Source organism: Colletotrichum costaricense (genome assembly GCF_030867565.1).
Source record: "Colletotrichum costaricense strain IMI 309622 chromosome Unknown Scaffold_7.1, whole genome shotgun sequence".
NCBI classification, from domain to species: Eukaryota; Fungi; Ascomycota; class Sordariomycetes; order Glomerellales; family Glomerellaceae; genus Colletotrichum; species Colletotrichum costaricense.
This window is the reverse complement of record NW_026848236.1, coordinates 1,289,085-1,308,764: the sequence shown is the minus strand read 5'-3', so window position 1 is coordinate 1,308,764 and position 19,680 is coordinate 1,289,085. Positions and strand designations below refer to the sequence as shown.

The 19,680-nt window shown below is 53.1% G+C and overlaps 9 protein-coding genes across 9 annotated transcripts; 5 read left to right on the top strand and 4 right to left on the bottom strand.

Moving 5' to 3' along the window:
• Nucleotides 1-2,527: 2,527 nt before the first annotated feature.
• CCOS01_07622 (uncharacterized protein) lies at nt 2,528-3,529 on the top strand (the record flags this gene model as incomplete). The annotated part of the gene is made up of 1 exon (XM_060455785.1): nt 2,528-3,529. One exon carries the CDS (start codon nt 2,528-2,530, stop codon nt 3,527-3,529), a length of 1,002 nt encoding a protein of 333 aa, XP_060313677.1.
• A 297-nt stretch (nt 3,530-3,826) lies between these two features.
• CCOS01_07621 (uncharacterized protein) lies at nt 3,827-4,516 on the bottom strand (the record flags this gene model as incomplete). Its single annotated transcript, XM_060455784.1, has 3 exons — nt 3,827-4,255; nt 4,349-4,449; nt 4,510-4,516. The coding sequence occupies 3 exons, from the start codon at nt 4,514-4,516 to the stop codon at nt 3,827-3,829; spliced, it is 537 nt and encodes a 178-aa protein (XP_060313676.1).
• A 685-nt stretch (nt 4,517-5,201) lies between these two features.
• CCOS01_07620 (uncharacterized protein) lies at nt 5,202-6,461 on the top strand (the record flags this gene model as incomplete). Its single annotated transcript, XM_060455783.1, has 1 exon — nt 5,202-6,461. One exon carries the CDS (start codon nt 5,202-5,204, stop codon nt 6,459-6,461), a length of 1,260 nt encoding a protein of 419 aa, XP_060313675.1.
• Nucleotides 6,462-9,586: 3,125 nt separating this feature from the next.
• CCOS01_07619 (uncharacterized protein) lies at nt 9,587-10,144 on the top strand (the record flags this gene model as incomplete). Its single annotated transcript, XM_060455782.1, has 1 exon — nt 9,587-10,144. The coding sequence occupies one exon, from the start codon at nt 9,587-9,589 to the stop codon at nt 10,142-10,144; it is 558 nt and encodes a 185-aa protein (XP_060313674.1).
• A 976-nt stretch (nt 10,145-11,120) lies between these two features.
• Nucleotides 11,121-11,936, bottom strand: CCOS01_07618 (uncharacterized protein; the record flags this gene model as incomplete). Its single annotated transcript, XM_060455781.1, has 1 exon — nt 11,121-11,936. One exon carries the CDS (start codon nt 11,934-11,936, stop codon nt 11,121-11,123), a length of 816 nt encoding a protein of 271 aa, XP_060313673.1.
• Nucleotides 11,937-12,918: 982 nt separating this feature from the next.
• CCOS01_07617 (uncharacterized protein) lies at nt 12,919-13,489 on the bottom strand (the record flags this gene model as incomplete). The annotated part of the gene is made up of 2 exons (XM_060455780.1): nt 12,919-12,972; nt 13,127-13,489. 2 exons carry the CDS (start codon nt 13,487-13,489, stop codon nt 12,919-12,921), a joined length of 417 nt encoding a protein of 138 aa, XP_060313672.1.
• A 379-nt stretch (nt 13,490-13,868) lies between these two features.
• CCOS01_07616 (uncharacterized protein) lies at nt 13,869-14,126 on the top strand (the record flags this gene model as incomplete). The annotated part of the gene is made up of 2 exons (XM_060455779.1): nt 13,869-13,935; nt 13,999-14,126. 2 exons carry the CDS (start codon nt 13,869-13,871, stop codon nt 14,124-14,126), a joined length of 195 nt encoding a protein of 64 aa, XP_060313671.1.
• A 2,869-nt stretch (nt 14,127-16,995) lies between these two features.
• On the bottom strand, nt 16,996-17,439 carry CCOS01_07615 (uncharacterized protein; the record flags this gene model as incomplete). Its single annotated transcript, XM_060455778.1, has 2 exons — nt 16,996-17,317; nt 17,402-17,439. 2 exons carry the CDS (start codon nt 17,437-17,439, stop codon nt 16,996-16,998), a joined length of 360 nt encoding a protein of 119 aa, XP_060313670.1.
• Nucleotides 17,440-18,028: 589 nt separating this feature from the next.
• On the top strand, nt 18,029-19,300 carry CCOS01_07614 (uncharacterized protein; the record flags this gene model as incomplete). Its single annotated transcript, XM_060455777.1, has 3 exons — nt 18,029-18,222; nt 18,280-18,504; nt 18,559-19,300. 3 exons carry the CDS (start codon nt 18,029-18,031, stop codon nt 19,298-19,300), a joined length of 1,161 nt encoding a protein of 386 aa, XP_060313669.1.
• Nucleotides 19,301-19,680: the final 380 nt, after the last annotated feature.

The window sequence follows — 19,680 nt, the reverse complement described above, 5'->3', positions numbered from 1 at the left end:
CACCACAATAGATCTTGATTTTTGCAACAATTACCATAATTTGGATCATTTCTATGGGTTAGATGGTGTTCATTAGTTGCAAAAAGCTTTAGCTACTTAGATGATGACTAATTTCGACATCGCTTGTACTCGGAAAATGAGTTGACGGCTCTTAGTCTAGTTGGTAAGCAGGAACCCTCCAGACTCCAGAGAGTACTGCTAATGTACGGCACCCACGCTAAGGAGACGGCAATTGCCTTCCCACCCCCAAGTTTCGCCTTATTCGCATTGAGAAGACGCGCAGAGCTGCGCGAAATTTGAAACGTATCGAATCTTCACTATCTTGGCGTGGATTGGCTCTTCACGCTGAAGCAATTCTTTATTACAAATTTCACATGGGCGACATGCGTTAGATGTATCACGATTTAGGATCCTCTCGCACAGCGCGTCAGTATTCTTGAGTGATGTCCTCCTGGCTCTTCAATGAAATAAACTATTTCTTTCGAGAGGACTTGCTACCGTCACTGAGTGGACCATTTAGCAGTTGCCTGCAACACACCGACCGTATCTGCCCTTGCCGTTATGTAGTGGATCGCAGTAGGCGAGACTGAGTGTGGCTGTCCACATTGACATCGAATACTGCAAGTGAATGACTAAGATTATGAAAGAGCTTAGTGTGAGTTCAGCGAGGCGGATACAGAATTGGGGTCAATAGACCCGACTTAGTGAGACAAGCAGAATAAGACTTCAACAGAATGCGCAAATATGACTTGTCAGGTTGAACATCGAGCCAATGAATAATATCGTTAGCTATATGTGGGAAGCAGGTGCTGAGCTTCATAGACTCTCATAGACTCTAAGATGGTGATAGGGATGCTTTCTGCCGAGACCTTTGATGAAGAGCATGGCACTCCTGGAGAAGTCTGAATGCATTTTGATTGATCAGAAACCTATCCGAGGAGCCGAAATTTGGCATGGCGTTTACCATGCCGTGGATGATATGATTTCGCGCCACGTGAACCTTGGCCTATGGAATGGATCGGAGACATGATCTAGGCGTTTGGAATTCACGAGTACATCAGTTCGATGGGGCTTGGAGGCTCTGAGCTGGAAGTGAGTCAAAGCAGGATGCATGCTGCAGAAGACTACATTTTACGAGAATATACATGCCATTCACACAAGCTTTCGTAGAAAAGCCAATGAAATATGTACGGCATCCATGGCTGAGTTGGGAGTACCATTGGACTTGGGGATTCAGGTTAAGCAGGGGTACTAGCCTTGTGCTCAGCCCCTCCTCGTCTACAAGTACGTGATCCATCATGTTTTTGTCGGTTCCACTCGGAATCGCCGTTCTTCTATGAGAAACGATACCAAACATTTTCAGGCAGAAGGAGACAACTCATTCACTGCCAAAAAGAGTAAACACTGTCCCAGCCGCAGGAACAACAATCTCAGATGAGCCTAGTGCATCAAGTTTACGTTCCTTCTTTTTCCCACAGAATCATCCGTCTAGACCTTGATCCAGGCTCTCGGAGGGGATCAGGGTCCTAGCCTCTAGTAATCGAAAGTCGGCTACATTCACCGCAGCATCGGAGAATTCTTTTTTCTGAGGAATGCCAGGGGTCCCAACATGGTTAATGGGGTTAAAGCAGGGGTTTTTTCAGCTAGTGGGGAAGACGTTTCCCATCTTGAGATCGGTCGGCGCTGGTCACACTAGTTTGCAAACTAGTGAATATCCCATGTTAACCAGCAGCAGACCAACGTGAAAAGTACGTCGGAGTAAGCTAGCTAATTTGACCATTCGAACGGGTGGCAGCGCACCGTTCAGGCCTAGGTGTTGGCTCCCGTACGGCTGCACCCGCAGTAGCGGCCAGACGATAGCTTGAAATGACCGTTCTGGACTGTTGTATCCTAGTTGACAACGTCGCAATGCAGCAAGCACCCCGAAAATAGGGCCAGAAAAACGCATGGCCTGACAAGGTACCATTTGAGCTTACCTAAAATCGGTATTGTTAAGCCGAAGGATTTTGTCTCACTTCGGAGTCGTATGGAGATGGACGTCCCGAAGTAGAAATAAGCATCTCTTGAAAGGGAATGCAGGGAGATGGGAATGCTTGCTGAACTATGCCATTCAGCTTTCGGATCCAAGCCCACGGTACCGTCAAGACATGGTGGATCATGGAGCATTCTGGGCATGAGTCTCGTGGAGAAGAAACTCCGCTTCGGTCTCGTCCGAAGCTTAGAGTAGAATCTAGCGAAGCAATGGGGCTTGCTGAACTATACGAATTTCAGCTGCGATGCTTCTAGCCCAGTCTGAACAAAATTGCGGTCTAGACAGACTCAAGAGCTTGAAGCATGAAGGCATACACAGAGCTATCATGTATATAAACCACTGGTCAAACTCGAACAGAATATGTTTCTTACTCACTCATCACCTCGACTGAAGCAACTTTCACCTTCGCCTATCACTCTACACAGCTTGCAGTCATACAATACTTTTAGAAGAAAATCAGAATCCTCTCACCTCAGGTTCTTAACTTCCGCTACGATGAAGTCCTCCATCATCACTGCCCTCGTCGGCGGCATCATCGCACAACGTGCTGCCGCCACCCCTGCGGACGAACTCTTCGCACGTCAAGCCGGCTGCAACCGTGACAACTGCTTCCGCGCGCTTCTCGGTTCCAAGCCCGGCCCAGCTTCGGCATCGGCAGACTGTTCATCATGGATGCAGGTCACTGAGACTCCTTGCACTTCAACCGCAACCCAGACGGCCACCGTCGTATCGTACACCACCACCTTGGCCAATGCCTATCCCGGGCTCAAGAAGATGAAGCGCGAGGAGATCGAGGCTCGCCAGGCCTTGACCACCACTGCTGCTGCCCCGGTCTGCACACCCGCGCAGAACCGCCCAAGCAGCATGCCGGCCTACGCTGAAACGGGTTGCAAGAGCACCATCGGAACACTCGTTCCCACGGCGCGCTACTCGTCTGCCTGCTCCTGTGACGGCATCACCGCCACAACCACCACGCTGGCTACCCCAGTCACCACCATTACTGTCACGACCACCGTCGAGGCTGCCTTCACGCCCACGGCCACACCCACGGCATTCGTCCTGCAGGGTTCCGGTGACCGGAGCCTGTACGTGACGGTCGATGGCCAAGGCGCGCTCCGCCTCGTCCGCGACGCGTCCGTTGCCACACCATTCTACGTCGACAAGGCCGGACAGATGCGCAACTTGAACAGCCCGGACAAGGTCCTCGTGGACTACTACCAGCCCGACCCTGCCACGGCCAACGACAAGGTTTACAGCGACTTGCAGGGCACCGGGAACTACCCCATCACTTGCTCGTACACCGGTCGCTCTGACGGTGCGTACTACGGCAACTGCCAATCGAGCGGCTCTCCTACTGGAAACCCTGTTGTCTATGGCTTCGGATACTGCCCGAACCAGGGCGGATACGTCTACATGATCCCCAACAACTCGAACGTTCGCTGTGCTGGAGGTTATGCTTTCCTTGGCTTCTGGCTGCAGGCATACACCAAGGCCTGAAGAGCCTAGAAGCTATGTTTTTTGTGTTTTCTATTCTCAAAGAAGACAGTTTGTATGAGACTGTCTCTTGTCAAACAACTCCTTCAGTCAAAGAGGCTATGGGCCTTCAACTTTTCCTTAATTTATAGCTTTTGATAGTTCATCGTGGCGTTTCAAATTCCAATTCATTACAAGTTTAAATGGTTTACTTTGAGAAGATTCAAAGATGCGATGATGCGTGGTTTTCATTATTATGTCGTTCGAAATGTTGGCTAAAAGTCGAAGTTATTGTAAGAGATTCAATTGCCCGCTTGTACTTCAGTCCGCACGCTGAGCCACCAACTCACACTCGATGAGATTCTCAACATGCGACTGGCCGCACTTCCAGAAATTGACGATTCTCAAATTCAAACCGCTCTCCTCAACCAGCTGGTGCCAGTGATCTTCAGTGCGTTCCAACGCCGAGAGCTGGGTCATCATCAGAATATCGCCCGCTGTGGCCTCCCAGTAAGCACCCGTACGCGGAATAACCACCTCAAAAATCAACAATTTGCTGTATCCGGGCTCCATTGCCTCTGCCAGGGAAGCTAGAATCTTCTTGCATACGTCATCTGGCCAGTCGTACATGATTGAGTGCATGAAGTAGGCCTTTACGCCTTTGATAGGCTGCTCGGTCAAGAAGTCGTGTCCCATCAGCTCGATGCTGGTGTCAATGCCCTCAACGTCGTTGATGACGACCGGAAGATCCTAAAGGATGAGTTCCTGCTTGACTGTTAGCAAGGATTCAAGAGAATACAGTGGGCCTCAAGCAAGATAAATCCTGTGACAGGAAAGACTGACGCCTGGATGATTCGAATACATCTTCTTGAAATCGTCAATGTCATGGCCAAGGCCACCGGCCACATCTACCAGAAGTGGTACGTCGGGCGAGGTATCTGCACCTGGGCACAGGATCAATTAAGGAGCAAACCTAGGAAAAAGGTTAATGTGTACGGGTTCACGATGCATGCCAAGGAAGACAGTGAAGAGAGCATTGCAAACCCAGAAAAGAATGCGGAGACATCCTCTTCTGGGCGCCAGAGTGATACGTATCCCGAAAGCGAGGACAAAATTGTCAAGAGTAGCACCCTCACTATTACAAACGACCAGGGAGAAGAAGGATCGACTTCAGCAGCAACGCGATGGGCTGCAATATTAGTTAAGTTAGAGAAGATAGCATCACTGAGAAATGAGTTTAAGGTATCGACGACCCTAGGAACTTAGGGGCAGTGAGGCAATCTTTAGCCAGCGCGACTGCATTTGCCCCCCGGCTTTCAGCCCTTGTTGATCAAGTAAAGTGAGACTGCCGCGTTGCGGGAGACGCCAGTGACAATCCAGTATCGTATCAAAGAACATTGGAACACGCTGAACCAACGGCTGCTACGTCCCAAGAGAATATGAGACGGGGCCGAGCCGCAAAGCCGCCTTCGTTGCGCTGATCTCCTAGCCAGTCAGGTTTCACAAACGTTGCTGAAACAGGTGGGGATCCTCCTCGATGCCAAGACCAACACACGGCAAGAGGCAGCTTTTTCATCCCATGTCCACAAGGCGGGATACTTTAACTCCACGTCAGGCAACTGACAGAAATGCAAATTCGTCTCATAAAAATAGAGGCTCCAAATTCTAGGTTTCCTTACACCTTTAGACACACATGATGCTGTCTTCATCATTGCTGTTCCCTCTCGCGTTCGCGTCTTACACGGTCGCATCAGAGGCCCAAGTATATTTGGGCGGGGTACGAACATGCCCTTGGACACCACTCGAGACGCTCTTAGAATGTTCGACTTGGGACATTGCGACAGAAAGAAAGCAAGATACGGAGACTAGGCAGAGGCAACGGAATGAGACGACAGAAACTGCGCCATTAGGATGGACGGGGCCTCACGGGTGCGTAGGAGCCTACTGCTTATACGCAAATCGCGGCTTTGCAAATGGGCGTGGAATCGTCATCATCTCGACACCGGAAAACGTGCAGAAAGCAAAGAGCTTGGAACAAGACCTGCAGACTCCAAACCGAGAAGATGATTCGTCATCACGGAACCCATCATTCCAGATCGCAGAGGTAGAAGGCAAGGGACTCGGCATCCTCGCCAACAAGACCCTTGCCCGGGGCGACACAGTCATGCTCAAGACGCCAGTCCTCCTCGCCCACCGCGCCTTCATCGAGCGCACGCCAGCAGCAGACCGACGCTTCCTCCTCGACAGCGTCACGAGCTTCCTGCCAGCTGCAACACGCAAGACCTTCCTCGGCCAGATGGGACATTTTGGCGGCCACAAGGTCAGCGATATCATGGCGACTAACTCGTTCCAAATGGACCTTGGCGGCGGTGCACAGGGCGACGGCCACCACTACGGCAACTTCCCCGAGGTGTCGCGTTACAACCACGACTGCCGTCCCAATGTCGCCTTCCGCATCGACGGCCTGCGCCACCGCACCACCATCGTCAGGCCGGTCAAGCCTGGCGAGGAGCTGACGATATCATATCTCGACCAGCTCGGCGTCCGCTCTGTGCGGCAGCACCGCGCCAAGAGGGCGTGGGGCTTCGAGTGCGGGTGCTCGCAGTGCAGCCTGCCCAAGAAGCTCGCCGCCGCCTCGGATCAGCGGCTGATGGAGGTGGAGGAGCTGGAGAGGCAGCTCTCTGATATCGGCGCCAAGGTGACGGTGGCTATGGTAGAGGGATTTTTGAAGTTGTATAAGGAGGAGAGGCTGGAGTCAAAGCTGGCGGGTGCGTATACGACTGCGGCGCTCAACTTTAATCTACTTGGGAGGAATAAGCTGGCTGTCAAGTATGCCAAGCTAGCTGTTGAGGCTGGTACGATTGAGAGCGGGCCGGAGACGGGGGATGTCGAAGCGATGAGGGAATTGGCGGCGGATCCGAAGAAGCACTTTACTTGGAGAGGGAGGCTTAGATGAGAAAGTATTCAATCGAGACTCATGGCCGGCTTATGGTCCTTTGGAATAGACGCCCTCAAGGCTCTCACCCCACTCTTTTCGGCCCCTTACCACTGCCTTTGAGAGCCTTGAAATCGCAGTGAAGTCCGATCAGGTACGGTACATTTGAGACAGCTCCAGTCATCGCCTCAGGGAAGGTTAAAATCGCAGTGAAAGGCCGGAAGAGCCAATCGTTCACAAAGCGCATTGTGGATATCGTTACCTGGTCCAAATCGCAATGAAAGGTCGGAAGAGCCAATCGCACAAAAAGCGCATCGTAGAATATCGTGACTTTGGCGAGGCGAGGGTGCATGTTAGCAAGGGCTCACCCATCCATTCTCTGAACTAGCTGGGTGGTGCCCCATGAAGGAAGCTTTCCATACCGAAGGAAGGAAGTTATCAAGAGCAGACATAGATCTTCACTGCAAAAAGGAAAGCATGGCTCGTGAACTCCTCTCGAGAAGAAGCTCTTAGTCAAGAGCATACCAACAACAGGGATTCATCCCAAAAGGGAAAGCAGCAGAGTCAAGCACCCTGCCACAACCCGAAATGAGACACCTTGTCGTCCTGTCACGGTCAGCAATAACATTAGACACTGCATGCGCACTCCATAGCTCCACGTGGGTCATGATAGACGCAGGTTGACGCAGGTCCAGACTGTAAAGAGCATTCGACCCAGGCAACTCTTAATTCTCGTCGAAACATTCGTTAAGAAGCTGCACAGCAGCTTATTTGAATGTAAAATCTCAGATCCTCCCGTGACGTTTTGTAAAGAACGCGCCCCAGGGCCCAGGCTCGAACGCAGATCCGGGTCCCCACAGGAAGCGGGTTCCCTCATCTAAGTCCAACGGGCCCCATCACGATAACCTTTCGGCAGATCCGGGCTGCGGGCCGTTCAATTGTTTCTCGAATGGTTGCCGCGCGGCGAGTCGGCCGAGCCGTGGTTCTTGGTCTTAAATGTGACACAGAAGCTTGAGGGGAATGCGGCTGTTTTGAGCAGGTTATCCTACGTTGACGGTAGAGCGCAATTCCCAGATCGTCGACTGATTGCTGGGATTGTTCTGGGCTCTGGGTAGTTTCGTGGTGTTAATCTCGTCGGTATAAACCTAAATGACAACCACATCACAAGAGAGATCATCCACAACTAAATACTCTTTAATCTAAGGGCACGAGGAAGAATGTTTTTAAAGTCTGGTAAGGTTATCGTGATCGCTGTTCTACTGCGTAGGGCGTGCAAACGTCCCTGAAGATCGTTTATTTTGGGTCATGGGGACTCCGCCAAGACACCCGAAACGGTACAATGTCAAGCTCTTTCGCTGTTTGTGGTGAGCCCGGTGAGCTCGGTGAAAGAATGATTCGCTGAAAACTGACTCGCCCAACGGCGTGTCCTCGTATGATGGAGAAAAGCTCGGGGCATGAATTTCTGGACCGGCATGCTGTATTATATTGGAAGCCCAATGCAACTTGGGACAGGCGCCCTTCCCCTAGTCGCAGAGAACGGTCTGCCCGCGCCGTCAACTGCATCCAACAGAGAGGGGCGTTCTTCCCTCCCACTTCCTTCTTGCGATGGTGGATGGGTGTCTCACGCGCACAGAAAACGCCGGCAGTCCGGGAGGGAAAATAAAAAGATCGAGATCGAAGACACGGGACGCTAGCCCCAGGAACAAGGAACATGGCGGCAGAGAGGAAAGTCGGCGCCGTGGGCTGGAGAAGGTTCGCTGTGCGCTGGACGTCCTTGTGACGGGATGACAGGCGGGCGGGTGAGAAAGGGACGGGGCTTGGTTGGTGGTGTGTCAAGGTGTGGGGAGGCCCGAGGTGCCGGAGGGCCCACTCCGGCCTGGTCTGGCGAATAGCAATGGCGCTTTCTCGGCCGATGCGGAATTTTTGAGCATCCACCCAGCCACCCCGGCCACGAGCCAGTGACGTAGCTGTGATGGTCCTCGGCGGGATCCACGCTCAACTTCTTGTCTTTTTTTCTTCCCTACTGCGATGTACTAGCCCTAGCACGCCTAGCTTTGAGTCGTATCGCGAATTAACCTTCTGTCCGGCATCGCCAGCTTGTTTTTTCTGATCGTCTAGGCCTTTTGTTATGGAGAAATCTCAATTGGGATACCTGGTGCTGTGCGGGCGACCGACCCCCCGCCCTCCCTTGCTCCTCTCCCGTGTAAGACAAGCCGTAATGTTCCCTCCATATGAGGAAAGTCGAGACCAGGGTTGTGGTTTGATTCATCAAATTCAAACGGGCCTCCTTGCTCGAACTAAAACAATTGATCAAAACGGCGCATCAGAGACAATGGTCCCCGAGACGCGGTGGACCCCGCGTTGGGTAAATAGCTTCTTTGTCTTGGACGTAGGGAATGGCGGTAGAGCTGGAGGTAAAACAAGCTTGAACTAACACTCGCTCAGGCGCAAAAGCTTGAAGTCCCCTCAAACCCGGGTTACTCGCAGTTCGGCAGACCAAGCTACCGAGGGAAAATGCTGCATATCTGCGTCGTAGTCCGTGGTGTTAGTCCAAGATTTACCCTGCAAACTCGAGCGGGGGGGGGGGGGATTCGACCAAGGATTCCGTCTGCCTTTCCTGCGCTTGTTCAATGCTACCCGTCAATGCCCATGGCACGAAGAAAACGTTTCCACTCACACACTTGTTCACTTTGCTCCCCGATGCTGCTGGCTCTCATCACTGGCTCTTCGTGACATCCCTACCCCTGCTTGTCACATCCATAAGGCCCATGAATTGCAGGCCCGGGTTTCCCACCCAGCCCCATTCAATCGTCCTCGCCGGGGGGTGGCCTTTGAGAAGTTCGCTTGGCAGATTTGCAGTGAGCCATACCCATAAGGTTGCCCTGCCCTTCTCTTATTGAAATGCGCTCATTATGGTAGACGGGCGTCATGTTCCTGTCACCAACTACATACTATTTATCACTTGTGTCCTTCCCTCCCCGCTCTTTGCAAGGTCTAGCTCAGCTGTCATCTGAGGTCTCATCTTCCTTCGGGTGTCTGTACTAGACTTCACCCATCATCGGCCACTCACACGTAGCTCCCATCAGTCATACAACATCAGCCATACAACATACACCACCATCCAAAATAAACTTATTCTCAACACCATGGCACCGATAACACCAATCTCAAACACCCTCTCGGCCCTCACCGCAGGCCTCACAAAACGCCACCCATCAGACTTCCTCCCACCAACAAGAACCCTCCCCTCCCCCCTTCGCGCCATCCTCGCCTCCCGCCAAGTCGTCACGACAATCACCTCGACCCCCGAGACGACAGAGGAGTCCGCCTCCAATAACAACCTCAGCGGGGGCGCCATCGCCGGCATCGTCATCGGCTCCATCGCCGGCTTCCTCCTCCTGCTGTGGATCGTCAAGTCGTGCGGCATGTGGAGCCGGCCCAACGACTGGTCCGAAAAGGACGAGTACGACGAGCGCAGTCGCCGGTACCGCGGCCGATCGCCCGGCTCAAGGCATCGCAGACGCACGCAGCACCGGTACCACCACGAGACCTCGAGGCACAGCCATAGCCGGCGCCCGTCGTATGTGGTTGACGAGGTCCGGTACACGCAGCCTGTTGTCGTTGACAAGAGGAGGAGGGCTAGCGGGTCGCCTTTGCCGCCTGCGAATGTGTACCGTAGCAGTCGCAGCAGGACGAGATACTAGACACGAAGGAGGGGAGGAAAGCTGGGCTCCTCTGGTGAGATGAGGACCCAGCTGCATGATTATATGCTGTTGTTGTCAGGTGTCTTCGGGTTAATTCCAGATTCCCGAGGACTTTTGTTTGTGTAACAAAGACACAAGGAGCGAACACAACTTTACGACTTTATGAAATGTATTTATTTGCGTGCGGTACAATGTAATTAGACCTGATACCAAGAGCAAAGTCATCTGTATACATCAAAGAGGTTTCTCCCTTCCACGCTTCGTACATGACATGTGCTAGAATTATTCAGATGCGGTGGCGTTTCGCGTATTCATCTCATATCTTGTGCTTTGAAGTCACATACCACTATCGGAGTGCAAGAGAATACATAAGTACGCAGTGTCGCAAGGTCTGATGTAGTACCAAGTCCATTGTGGACGGAAGAGGATCAAGACTTTGCAACGCCGGTGAGGAAGGAAGCTTATCATCTCGTAAGTAAGTGACTGTCAGAGCAGCGCCCAAGATACCTCAGATTCAATGACTAACACTTTAGATGATGCCTAAGAGGCCTGGGGGCCATGTCTCAGGTTGAACACTGATAATGAAGTAACATTCAGTGACCAAACCTTGCTACTATAGTAGACGAGCTTCCAGCGCTGATTGAGATACGAATCCTATCATTTCGAATCATCACCGTTGTCATGTTACTAGCTACCAAGAGCACTCAGATGTCGCTACAACATCTGCCACATACGAACATAGCCATGATTCATTACCCGCACAAACGGTTAGCTAGAGTTGTAGAGCTGAAGTTGCCTGTATTACCACACAAAGGCATCCCTCCATCTAGTAGAAGGGATTAGAAGCCTTCTATATCCATATAACCCATTGCCTGATCCATGACTCCTAAAAGTGGATGTCTCAATTCCCAAGTATAACGCCATTCCCATATTCTTCATCATAATGTTGACAGCACAGAAAGCCCGGATGCTTAGCTCAGCCCGACTTCGTCTTGTTCTTCTGAACCCAGTCGGCCCACTTCTTGTATTCGCCATACTCCAAAGACTCCTTCTTACCCTGATATCGCACGACCTTGAGCTCGACGTCCTGCCACTTGCTCTTGCTGCCCATCCACCCCGCCTTGCGCATGAGGCTCACCAGAGTCTCCTCCTTGGTCCACTCCTGCTCGACGGCGACGTCGGGGAGGTATGTCGCGCCGTAGCGTTTCCCGTGGTAGAAGAAGCTGATGCGCAGGCCGTGCACGCCGAGGGTCCAGTCCATGGCGTCGTCGGCGTCCTCAAAGTCGGTGAGGAGGGTGACGGCGACCTCGAGGGAGGGGAGCTCGGGGGCCTCGACGGGCGGGAAGCGCATGTCGTGCAGCGCCGAGGTGAGGGCGTAGCTCGACAGGCCGTCGGCGAGGTCTTGTGCTTCGAAAGTGCCGATGCAGCCGCGCAGTGAGCGGTGGCCCGAGCGGGGGGAGACGGTGTTCCAGGTGACGAAGAGGGGGGACTCGGAGATGCCGTCGGTTTCGTCGTCTTCGGCGAGGGAGTCGGCGGAGGTTGCGGGTGTCTCGGCGGAGAGGGAGATGCTAGAGCCGGAGGAGGCCGAGGCGGAGTCGCTGGAGGGTTCGGCAAGGCGTTGCAGGGCCGGGAGGAGCTTCTTGCCGTCCTTGCCGTCACCGAGGCCGGGTGACAGGGTTTTGGCGTATTCGGGCCATGACTGTTTGATCTCCTTGAGGGACAGTCCCGGCCGCTTCTCCAGGTGCGAAGCCAGAGCCTCGAAGCAGTAGAGGCAGTGTTCCACGGAAGCCATGAGCTCGTTTCAAAAGAATCCGGCGGGTGGTGTGAGGTGACAGTGGTGGCGATGGTGGTGGCGTGTCTTGGGAGCTACAGAGCGTTCCAAAGAGTTGTTCGGGCTGGCGACCGCACGAGGTTCAGCAGGGGACGCGGAGATGGACGAGTTATGCAGTATTTGAGTACGAAAGAGAAGGAGATGAGGATGGCGAGGAAAGCTTCCCCCAAGTGAGGTCAGCTTGGGCTGGGAGGGGCTGCCTGCCTCTGAGCATAAGGTAAGGTAGCTAAAGGTGCTGATCGGGGGTACGTACCGCTTCAAACCCCACTTCAGATAACGGAACCCCGCGATTTGGCCCCGGCGGTTATGCAGTTCTGGGGCAGTTATGTCGCGACATGTCACTGTGCACAATTTGCATAGCTCGGTTATGCCATGCTGTGCCGTGGCTAACACAGGCTTACTGCGCCATATGACTTGCGCCACATATCATCAGCCACACCCGTTTTCTGGATGACTAAGTTCATGAGTGCCCGGGAACAGAAGTCTAGGAGGGAGCAGACGCTAAAAATACTAACGGGCCGCTCTAATGATTTTCCCGCATCAAACTCTCCCTGACGTCGATGTAGCAAGGGTCCGCCAGTTTCGAAACACCCCCTGAACAGGAATGACACTGGTCCGAACGCCTTCTTCATCCCGTCATTCCGCTGTCGAAGAAGTGAGCCGCCCCCTGGAACCGGTCTGTTCTCTACGCCTCTCCTGTCTCTCGCAAGGACGAAAAAGTCTGGACCATCCCACGTCCCGGGAGCGCCATTCCCACTGATCAACCTCAAAGCCAAGCTTCACGAATAAGGTACACCGGGGTGAAGACTTGGCAACTTGCAGCGGCCGGGGTAGCGTATGCCGCAGTCCCTCGACTCCCTCTTCGAAACCCCGCCTTCCCCTGCTGACTTTGCTACCGGAACTTGCTGAAAGCGAGCGGCTTACTGTCTGATCTTCGCTCGTCCTAGCCTTGGGCAACAGGGGTTGCGGCTTGCGAGAGAGGAGGATCGATGGGCTTCTGTGGCAAAGGCACTCATTTTGACTAGTGGGGCCACTGCTACGCGGCTTCTTCGTCACAGCCCAGTTTCAGACGTTGCCCCATCGTCCCCTCTGGGGTCCTCTACTCCCGCGATCAAACCTCACCCCAATAAGATGCCGATCTATCCACTTACCTGACGTGGGCTTGAAGCAGACACCAGGCGGACAGGCTGGGGAAGATGGAAGAGATGAGGACAGAGGAGGAGGAGAAGTCTCCAGATGATAGGGATGGGCCAGTCAATCAGCTCCATATCCCATGGTTTCCTCAACTCTCTTGTTCCAGGTCTTGGCACCGTTCCTGTAAGTGCAGATGACACGCCGGGAAGTCCCTTGTTTTCACCCACATCGAACTTGGCCTCGTCTAGAAGAGCTCGCGGCTGCCTCCTTAGCGGACGACCAGGGCTATTGAAAGTTGCGAGGGCAGGCGGGTCGCGGCGACCATGGCCAGGGATGGAACCGGGCGTTGGGAAGCCCTGACCGCTTGGTCTCAACTTCATGGTGCGGGAGCGACAGGACTGTAAAGTTCCAGTCAGAATTTGGATGGCAGATCTGCGTGTGTGTGGCCGTGTAGCCGTGCGCTATCGGTGTTCCTCGTCTATAGCGTCCTTGTCTGATGTGTGATGTCGATGGTGATACTTGGCACAGAGAGACCCCCCCTGAGGGGACGGGGGGCGAAAGTAAGGTATGTGGGCTTCATCGATAACATACAAATACGTCCGTCTCCTTGCCGTGTTCTGTTTCTTTCGATCTTGCTAGTCATCCAACACACTCTCTCAACGTACTTGACTTTACAACCTTCTCTTCTTGTATAACTTATCTGCTCGTCGCCGGCCGACCACTCGTTCCAATCAACGACTTTTCCAACCAACCGTCAAAATGAAGTACTCCGTTTTCACTCTTTTCGCCGTTGCCGCTGCCTTCGTTGCTGCTGCTCCGACCGAGAGTATGTTGCCATCTCGATTTGGCTATAATGGATGAAGCTTAGGGAATACTAACATGAGCTCAGTGGTCGAGAAGCGCCAGGCTGCTTCCACTGTTCCCGTCAACGAAGCCGCCATGACGGATGCCAACGGCAACATCGTTCCCTTCAACACCGCCGGCGTTTACCAGGCCAACAAGGAAGCCGGTCTCTAAACAATCAAGCCAACCCGACTTAAAGAGAAGGATTGGGAAATAGAGCCCGACGGACACTATCACGAACTGCAAAACGACAACACAATATTATTAAAGACGTCCATAAACTCGTAATCTGGCGGCAATACCGGTATGGAGGGTTACAGGGCGATATAGGCATCATGGCAAATCAATCAATGATTTTGGCTTTACTTTGAATTTTGGGACCGGATTCAACGGAATGGGTGACAGACAATATCCCCCCGCCTTCTGTGGCAGATAATTCTGAAATATAACCTGGCAGTCAGTAGCACGCCGCTATGCGGTTGTCACTGGCTTCCAGTCTTTTCTCACAGGAGTCATTCTTGCAGTACCCCTCGCGCTCTCTCCTTTCCATGCTTGCGTCAGCGGCATCATCTCTGATGTGTGTCAATCAATGCGCCAGCCGAACTGTCACTCACCATCCATCATGTCAAACTGATTCGGCAGGTGATCAGCCTCTCGAACATAACCGGAAGAGGAAGTGTCCCGACGACGGTTGCTATTTTCTGCTTCCTGGGAACTTAGGAATACCCAGGCTCGAGGAAGACCATTACTTGGCTGTAAGCTTAAACGCGCCAAACCCACTCCATGTGGGCGGTGGCAGGGGTACGCCTGAGAGGGGCAGCATGCGCAGCTCGCTTCAGACGCCTAGCGCAGTGGGCACAACGGCCTGTCTCCACGAGTAGTGAGGAACTGGGGGTCCGGTTTTTCGTCTGGTCGCTCAGCCACGCTTCATCGTCTTGCGAAGCGGGTTCTCTTCCTGCTTTGATACAGCTGCTCCGCTGAATAGCCTGCTGCGTTGCGGACGGGGCTCGGTAATGCGAGTGCCTGTTTCTGAATGCTCCATGGATTCATTGTTTTTCCAGCGAGCCCCATATGTCTGGATTGTAGGCTGAGTGCAATCGCTGTCACGGCAATGCTGACCCGAGTCTCTGGTCTGTTGGGGCTGTTTGGCAACAACAGACAGGGCCGCTCCACACCGCCTATATGCAATGGTCGAAAGTCGATAAGAAGAGGTCGGGATCATTTGCGGGCTCAATAGAGTTTGTGTCTGATGTTTCGTTGGTGTTGGGGCGATTGTTTGGGGGCGTGATGCATCGCAGACAAGGACGTTACATTCCGGGCATCTGGGTCGTTGACAACTTCAGAGTTGCTCAGTTGTCGGCTGATGGAGGACGATCCAACGAAAGTCAATTGTCGATGATACTGCTTCTTGACAAGCTGACGTCTTTGACATGAACGTGACGGGACGGGCGGAGGACAAGGATTACTGCTTTGGCATGGCCAGGCGTCCGATTCGTGCCTTTGGCGAGTTCGTTATCGTCTGAAACTGACTGCTTGACTTGGCTGCTCATCAAGTCATGCCAGCCGGTTGCCGTTCTATAACGGTGTGCTTGATGCCCTATGGCGATCTTTCATGCTTCCGCATCACTTTTCCCGCCGTACCAGGCGTTCAGATGATGTCTTCTCATTTGATCAGCACACGAACGGAAGCATTGACGTTGAGTCTCCCAATTGAGACATTATTTGGGTCGTCTAAAGGAAAGATTTAAAGTTGAACAGGTAAGGGAAAAAAACTAAACAGAGATGGAAGGCACAGACGAGAGACAAGGTGGCGACCCACTTTCTACCTTAGTTTCCATCGTTTGGGAAGGCTCGATGGCTAAGGTAGGTATTGCAGTGCACAGCCCTCTCTCGTCACCTCAGGCGTTGACTCACTTGCTTCTTCCACCGTCTTCCAATTCCGCGCTCACCTCCAAACGTGTCTTGGTCGTTTCTTTTTACCAAGACTGTCTGGTAGCCGATGGTCTCGACTGCAGACAAACTAACAATAATCTTCCGAGCTCCCTACCCTACCCTGCCATACCACAACATTGCACCAACGACCCAAACGATGGGTACTTGTCCCGTTGCGTCGGGCTCCAGAGTCACATCCAATGCAACCAAGTGGATTAGGGACAGACCCAACCTCAATTAAGCTCGTCGTAAACAATCCGGCCTCGCCATGGCATCTCACCTTTCCCATCTACAGTCCTCATCGAGATAAACTCGCGCAAATTCCTCGTGGAAAGCTGCAGCCTTGACGGATCACAGCCTCCCCGTTCCATGCAAGGACAGCATAAGAGATGAACAGATTGCAATAGAAACCAGGAACCGGACGATGTCTCTCGTCCCTGGCGTCAGCAGTGAGACGCTCAAATTAGCCTTGAACTAGACCGCTTTCAACATTTCTCCCCACCCTGTCAGCCCTGCTGAAAATGCCGTTGGTTTCTTGGGGAGGAGACCAGAGCTCAGAACAGGCTGAACAGCCAAGGAGAAGTCACCACATCATCAAACAGACCAACAAGACCGGCCAGTCACCCACGTTCGGATGTTGGACCAGCCAGTTAGTGGGAATCCCTCCCCACCACGACTTTCACTAGTTACAGCAGCCCTCGATGGTTCTGTTTCGGAGACTAGCGCCCCCAGAACGAACAAAACGTGTCTGCCTGTGCCGCAAAATGATACAATCTCCAATGGTGTAGGCGGGGAATTTTACAAGTGGACCGGTTTTGGTTGATTTTGCCTGCGCAGCCACCACAAGCGCGTCTCATGCCCATCGACAGCCGATCCTGAAGGAAGACGACAAGCGCGTAGCGAGCGTAGCGAGATGAAGTTGGAGCCAACCCTTGATCTGCCCGACCCTCCACCTCGCTATAGAGAGCCGAAACTCTGGGACTCGCATTTCCTGTTTTGTTCGACATCAGCCAGGCTGTGAAGCTGGGGGTGCGCATTTGTTGGCACTGCGAATCACCTGAACGAGAAGGACTTTGCAGCCATCTGTTCGAGGCACTGCGCTTGTTGCCCGCTATGCTGTTGTCTGCCATGCTGACAGCGCAGCGTCCCTGACAGTAGTAGGATGCTCTGCGAGGGACGAGGTAGGCATGAACTGATGGCCAGGGCCGCTTGCCTGATCGAGTGATATCGATCGCAGGGCCTTGACCTCAGCCGCAAACGCCATCCGATGCCTCAAACAGTACAGAGTAGCGGGTGGGACGGCAACATTCCACCATTCGGCAAGATACTCGCCCTTGCGTGGTAGTCCACGGAAGGGAGCCGCGCAGGCATAGGGGTGGTAGCTATTCTCGCGGGAAGGCGTCACGGCGTTAATCTCCTCATGGCCCGAGACCCTGAGATCACCCTAGCTTAGCTGCTAGGCTCCAACAATCCAACGATGACTAGCGGAGGACCCCCGTTGCTCCCAACGTTCCCACTGCTCAGACTCCTTGAGTCCTTCCCCAAAGGTATCCATTACGCCCCCGATCAGTGCTAGGAGCTGAACTGGGCTGACAAGGGGCAGCTCACTGCGGGAACCGGAAGGGTCTGTCCAATGAAACAATCGTGGCTGTATACAGAGTACGCTTCACCGCTTTCAACCTGGAGTAGAGCGGCCCCAGATGCCCTGATGCCCAGCCAATCCGCCTAGGGCAGAAGCAAGTTGTGACTAGAGAGGTGTTTCCTGGACAGGGCTTAGTGTCCCTCGATATACTGCAGCCTGGCTGGGAATTCCTCTTGCTCATTTCAGACGTCCCGGCTTTCTGGAAGAGGTGGTTTTATATATAGCAATTTGCCGACAAACTCGAATCAAGCAACCACCTGCCACCTGGGTCGCCTCATCACAGCCTCCCTTTCCGCGCTTCTCGGGCCCTGTTCCGACTGACTACCCCTGTCGTCATTGTTATGATTTTCATCCTGTCTAAGACCCTCAGCTTATAACTCCCTGTGTTCGCCTTGAGTCCAGACTAGTCTTCCTCAGCCTCGAACAACAACATCAACTCCGGCGACCCGAGTCAAAACCCTCCGAGGAACATCATCCTTACCACATACAAGAAACCGCAGCAATGGTTCTACACCGCCAACAAGCTCAGTTCGACCGGTCAAGATGGCGCATGGCGCTGCTTGTGCCTCTTTGGATCCTTCAGTTGCTAGTCTTCCTCGTCGTCATCGCTCTCTTCTCTTGGCGCCTATCGGATACTCTTAGGAACTGGGAAACCGAGGAGGAAACAAAAGGGATGTTTCCCATGGTAGAGGTCGTGTAAGTCAGGGTTGGGACTGTGTTTACCATCAAGTTCGTGTACTGACCCGGGTATAGTTGGGAATCTGTCAACATCGCCTTTTCCCTCGTCTGCCTATTTTCCACGTTTTACGAAATCTCAAAGCTCGCCGCCGAAACCCTGACGCCATGGACCATGCTTTTTACCCACATTTTGAAGATCGTCTGCTCCCTGGCCGTTTTGGCCCTCGATGTTGTGGTATTCGTGCAGAGAAAGGACAGCCACTACTCAGTTGTTGGTCTCGGCTTGGATTGTTTTCTTCTGTAAGCCACGTCGATAATCATGACTCTCTGAGGGACACAACTAACAACACACAGAATTCTCGTCGCCATACCAGGCGTTTACTCGATCCAGACGTATCGCCGACTCGTCAAGTACGACGACTACCATTACCCCGTAAACCACAAGCCCTACGGCTTCAACGACCTCGAAGGCGAGACCTCCTACAATGGTCGTCTTTCCATCGGCGGCCTTAGCCTTGCAGACCGTTCCCTCCGCCGGATATCCACATCCTCAACAAAGTCATCGCTTCAGAAGCAAGAAACACAACAGACGGCACAGCAACAGCAACAGCAGGAATCCGAAGCAACATCCCTACAGCGCAGACCCTCGCAGTATAACAACGAAAGAGACACGCAGTTCGATAGGTATATGGTCGAACGCGCCATGAGTAATGAGTTTGGGTGGGCGAACAACAGCAGCCCCGGCGCGGATCCCCTTGGCCGAAGCGACAGCTATGTCGGCAGCGGATCCATGTCAAACGGAAAGGTCGTTACGAGGGAGAGCATGGGACGCGCGCCGAGCTGGGGCAGCTCGCACGTCCTCGTCGCCGTGCCAGAGATGGACGAGGAGGAGGCGGTGCATGGTCGTGGGGGAGATAGGCAGGCGCTTCTTGGACATCGGAGGCAGGACAGCGACGATAGTGTTGTCGGACCCAGCAGCCCACCAATCTTGTCGGCTATGCCGCCGCCGCCGAGGATCGAGATTGAGGAGTCGGATATTGTTGGCGGCGGTGCTGGAGACAACACTTGGGAGCGGAAGCGCAAGAGGAGCCAGTGATGCTTCCATGGTTTTCCAACTCGCAGAGAGAAAAGGCGGATGATTGAAAAAGGTGGACGGATATACCCTTCTGATTTTCGAATTGTTTTCTTTCACTTCTTGCACAGACACTCGGTGTCTGCTTGCAAATTTGTATACTTTTCATCTCATTATATCACATGGCTCACGGCGTTCTGGGTGTTGGATCAGACGACGCCAAAAGGGGGAAAAGATGGGATGGAAGAGAGACCCCAATGTTAACGAGCCACGGCTTGATTATATATCACTCTCGCTATCTGAAAAGACACATGACTGAAAATCGTTACACTGTATACAGTTCTGTTCCCTCTACTTGGTCTTATTATGCAAAAATGCCTCCCTTGGCAGGGTCCGAGTGGATG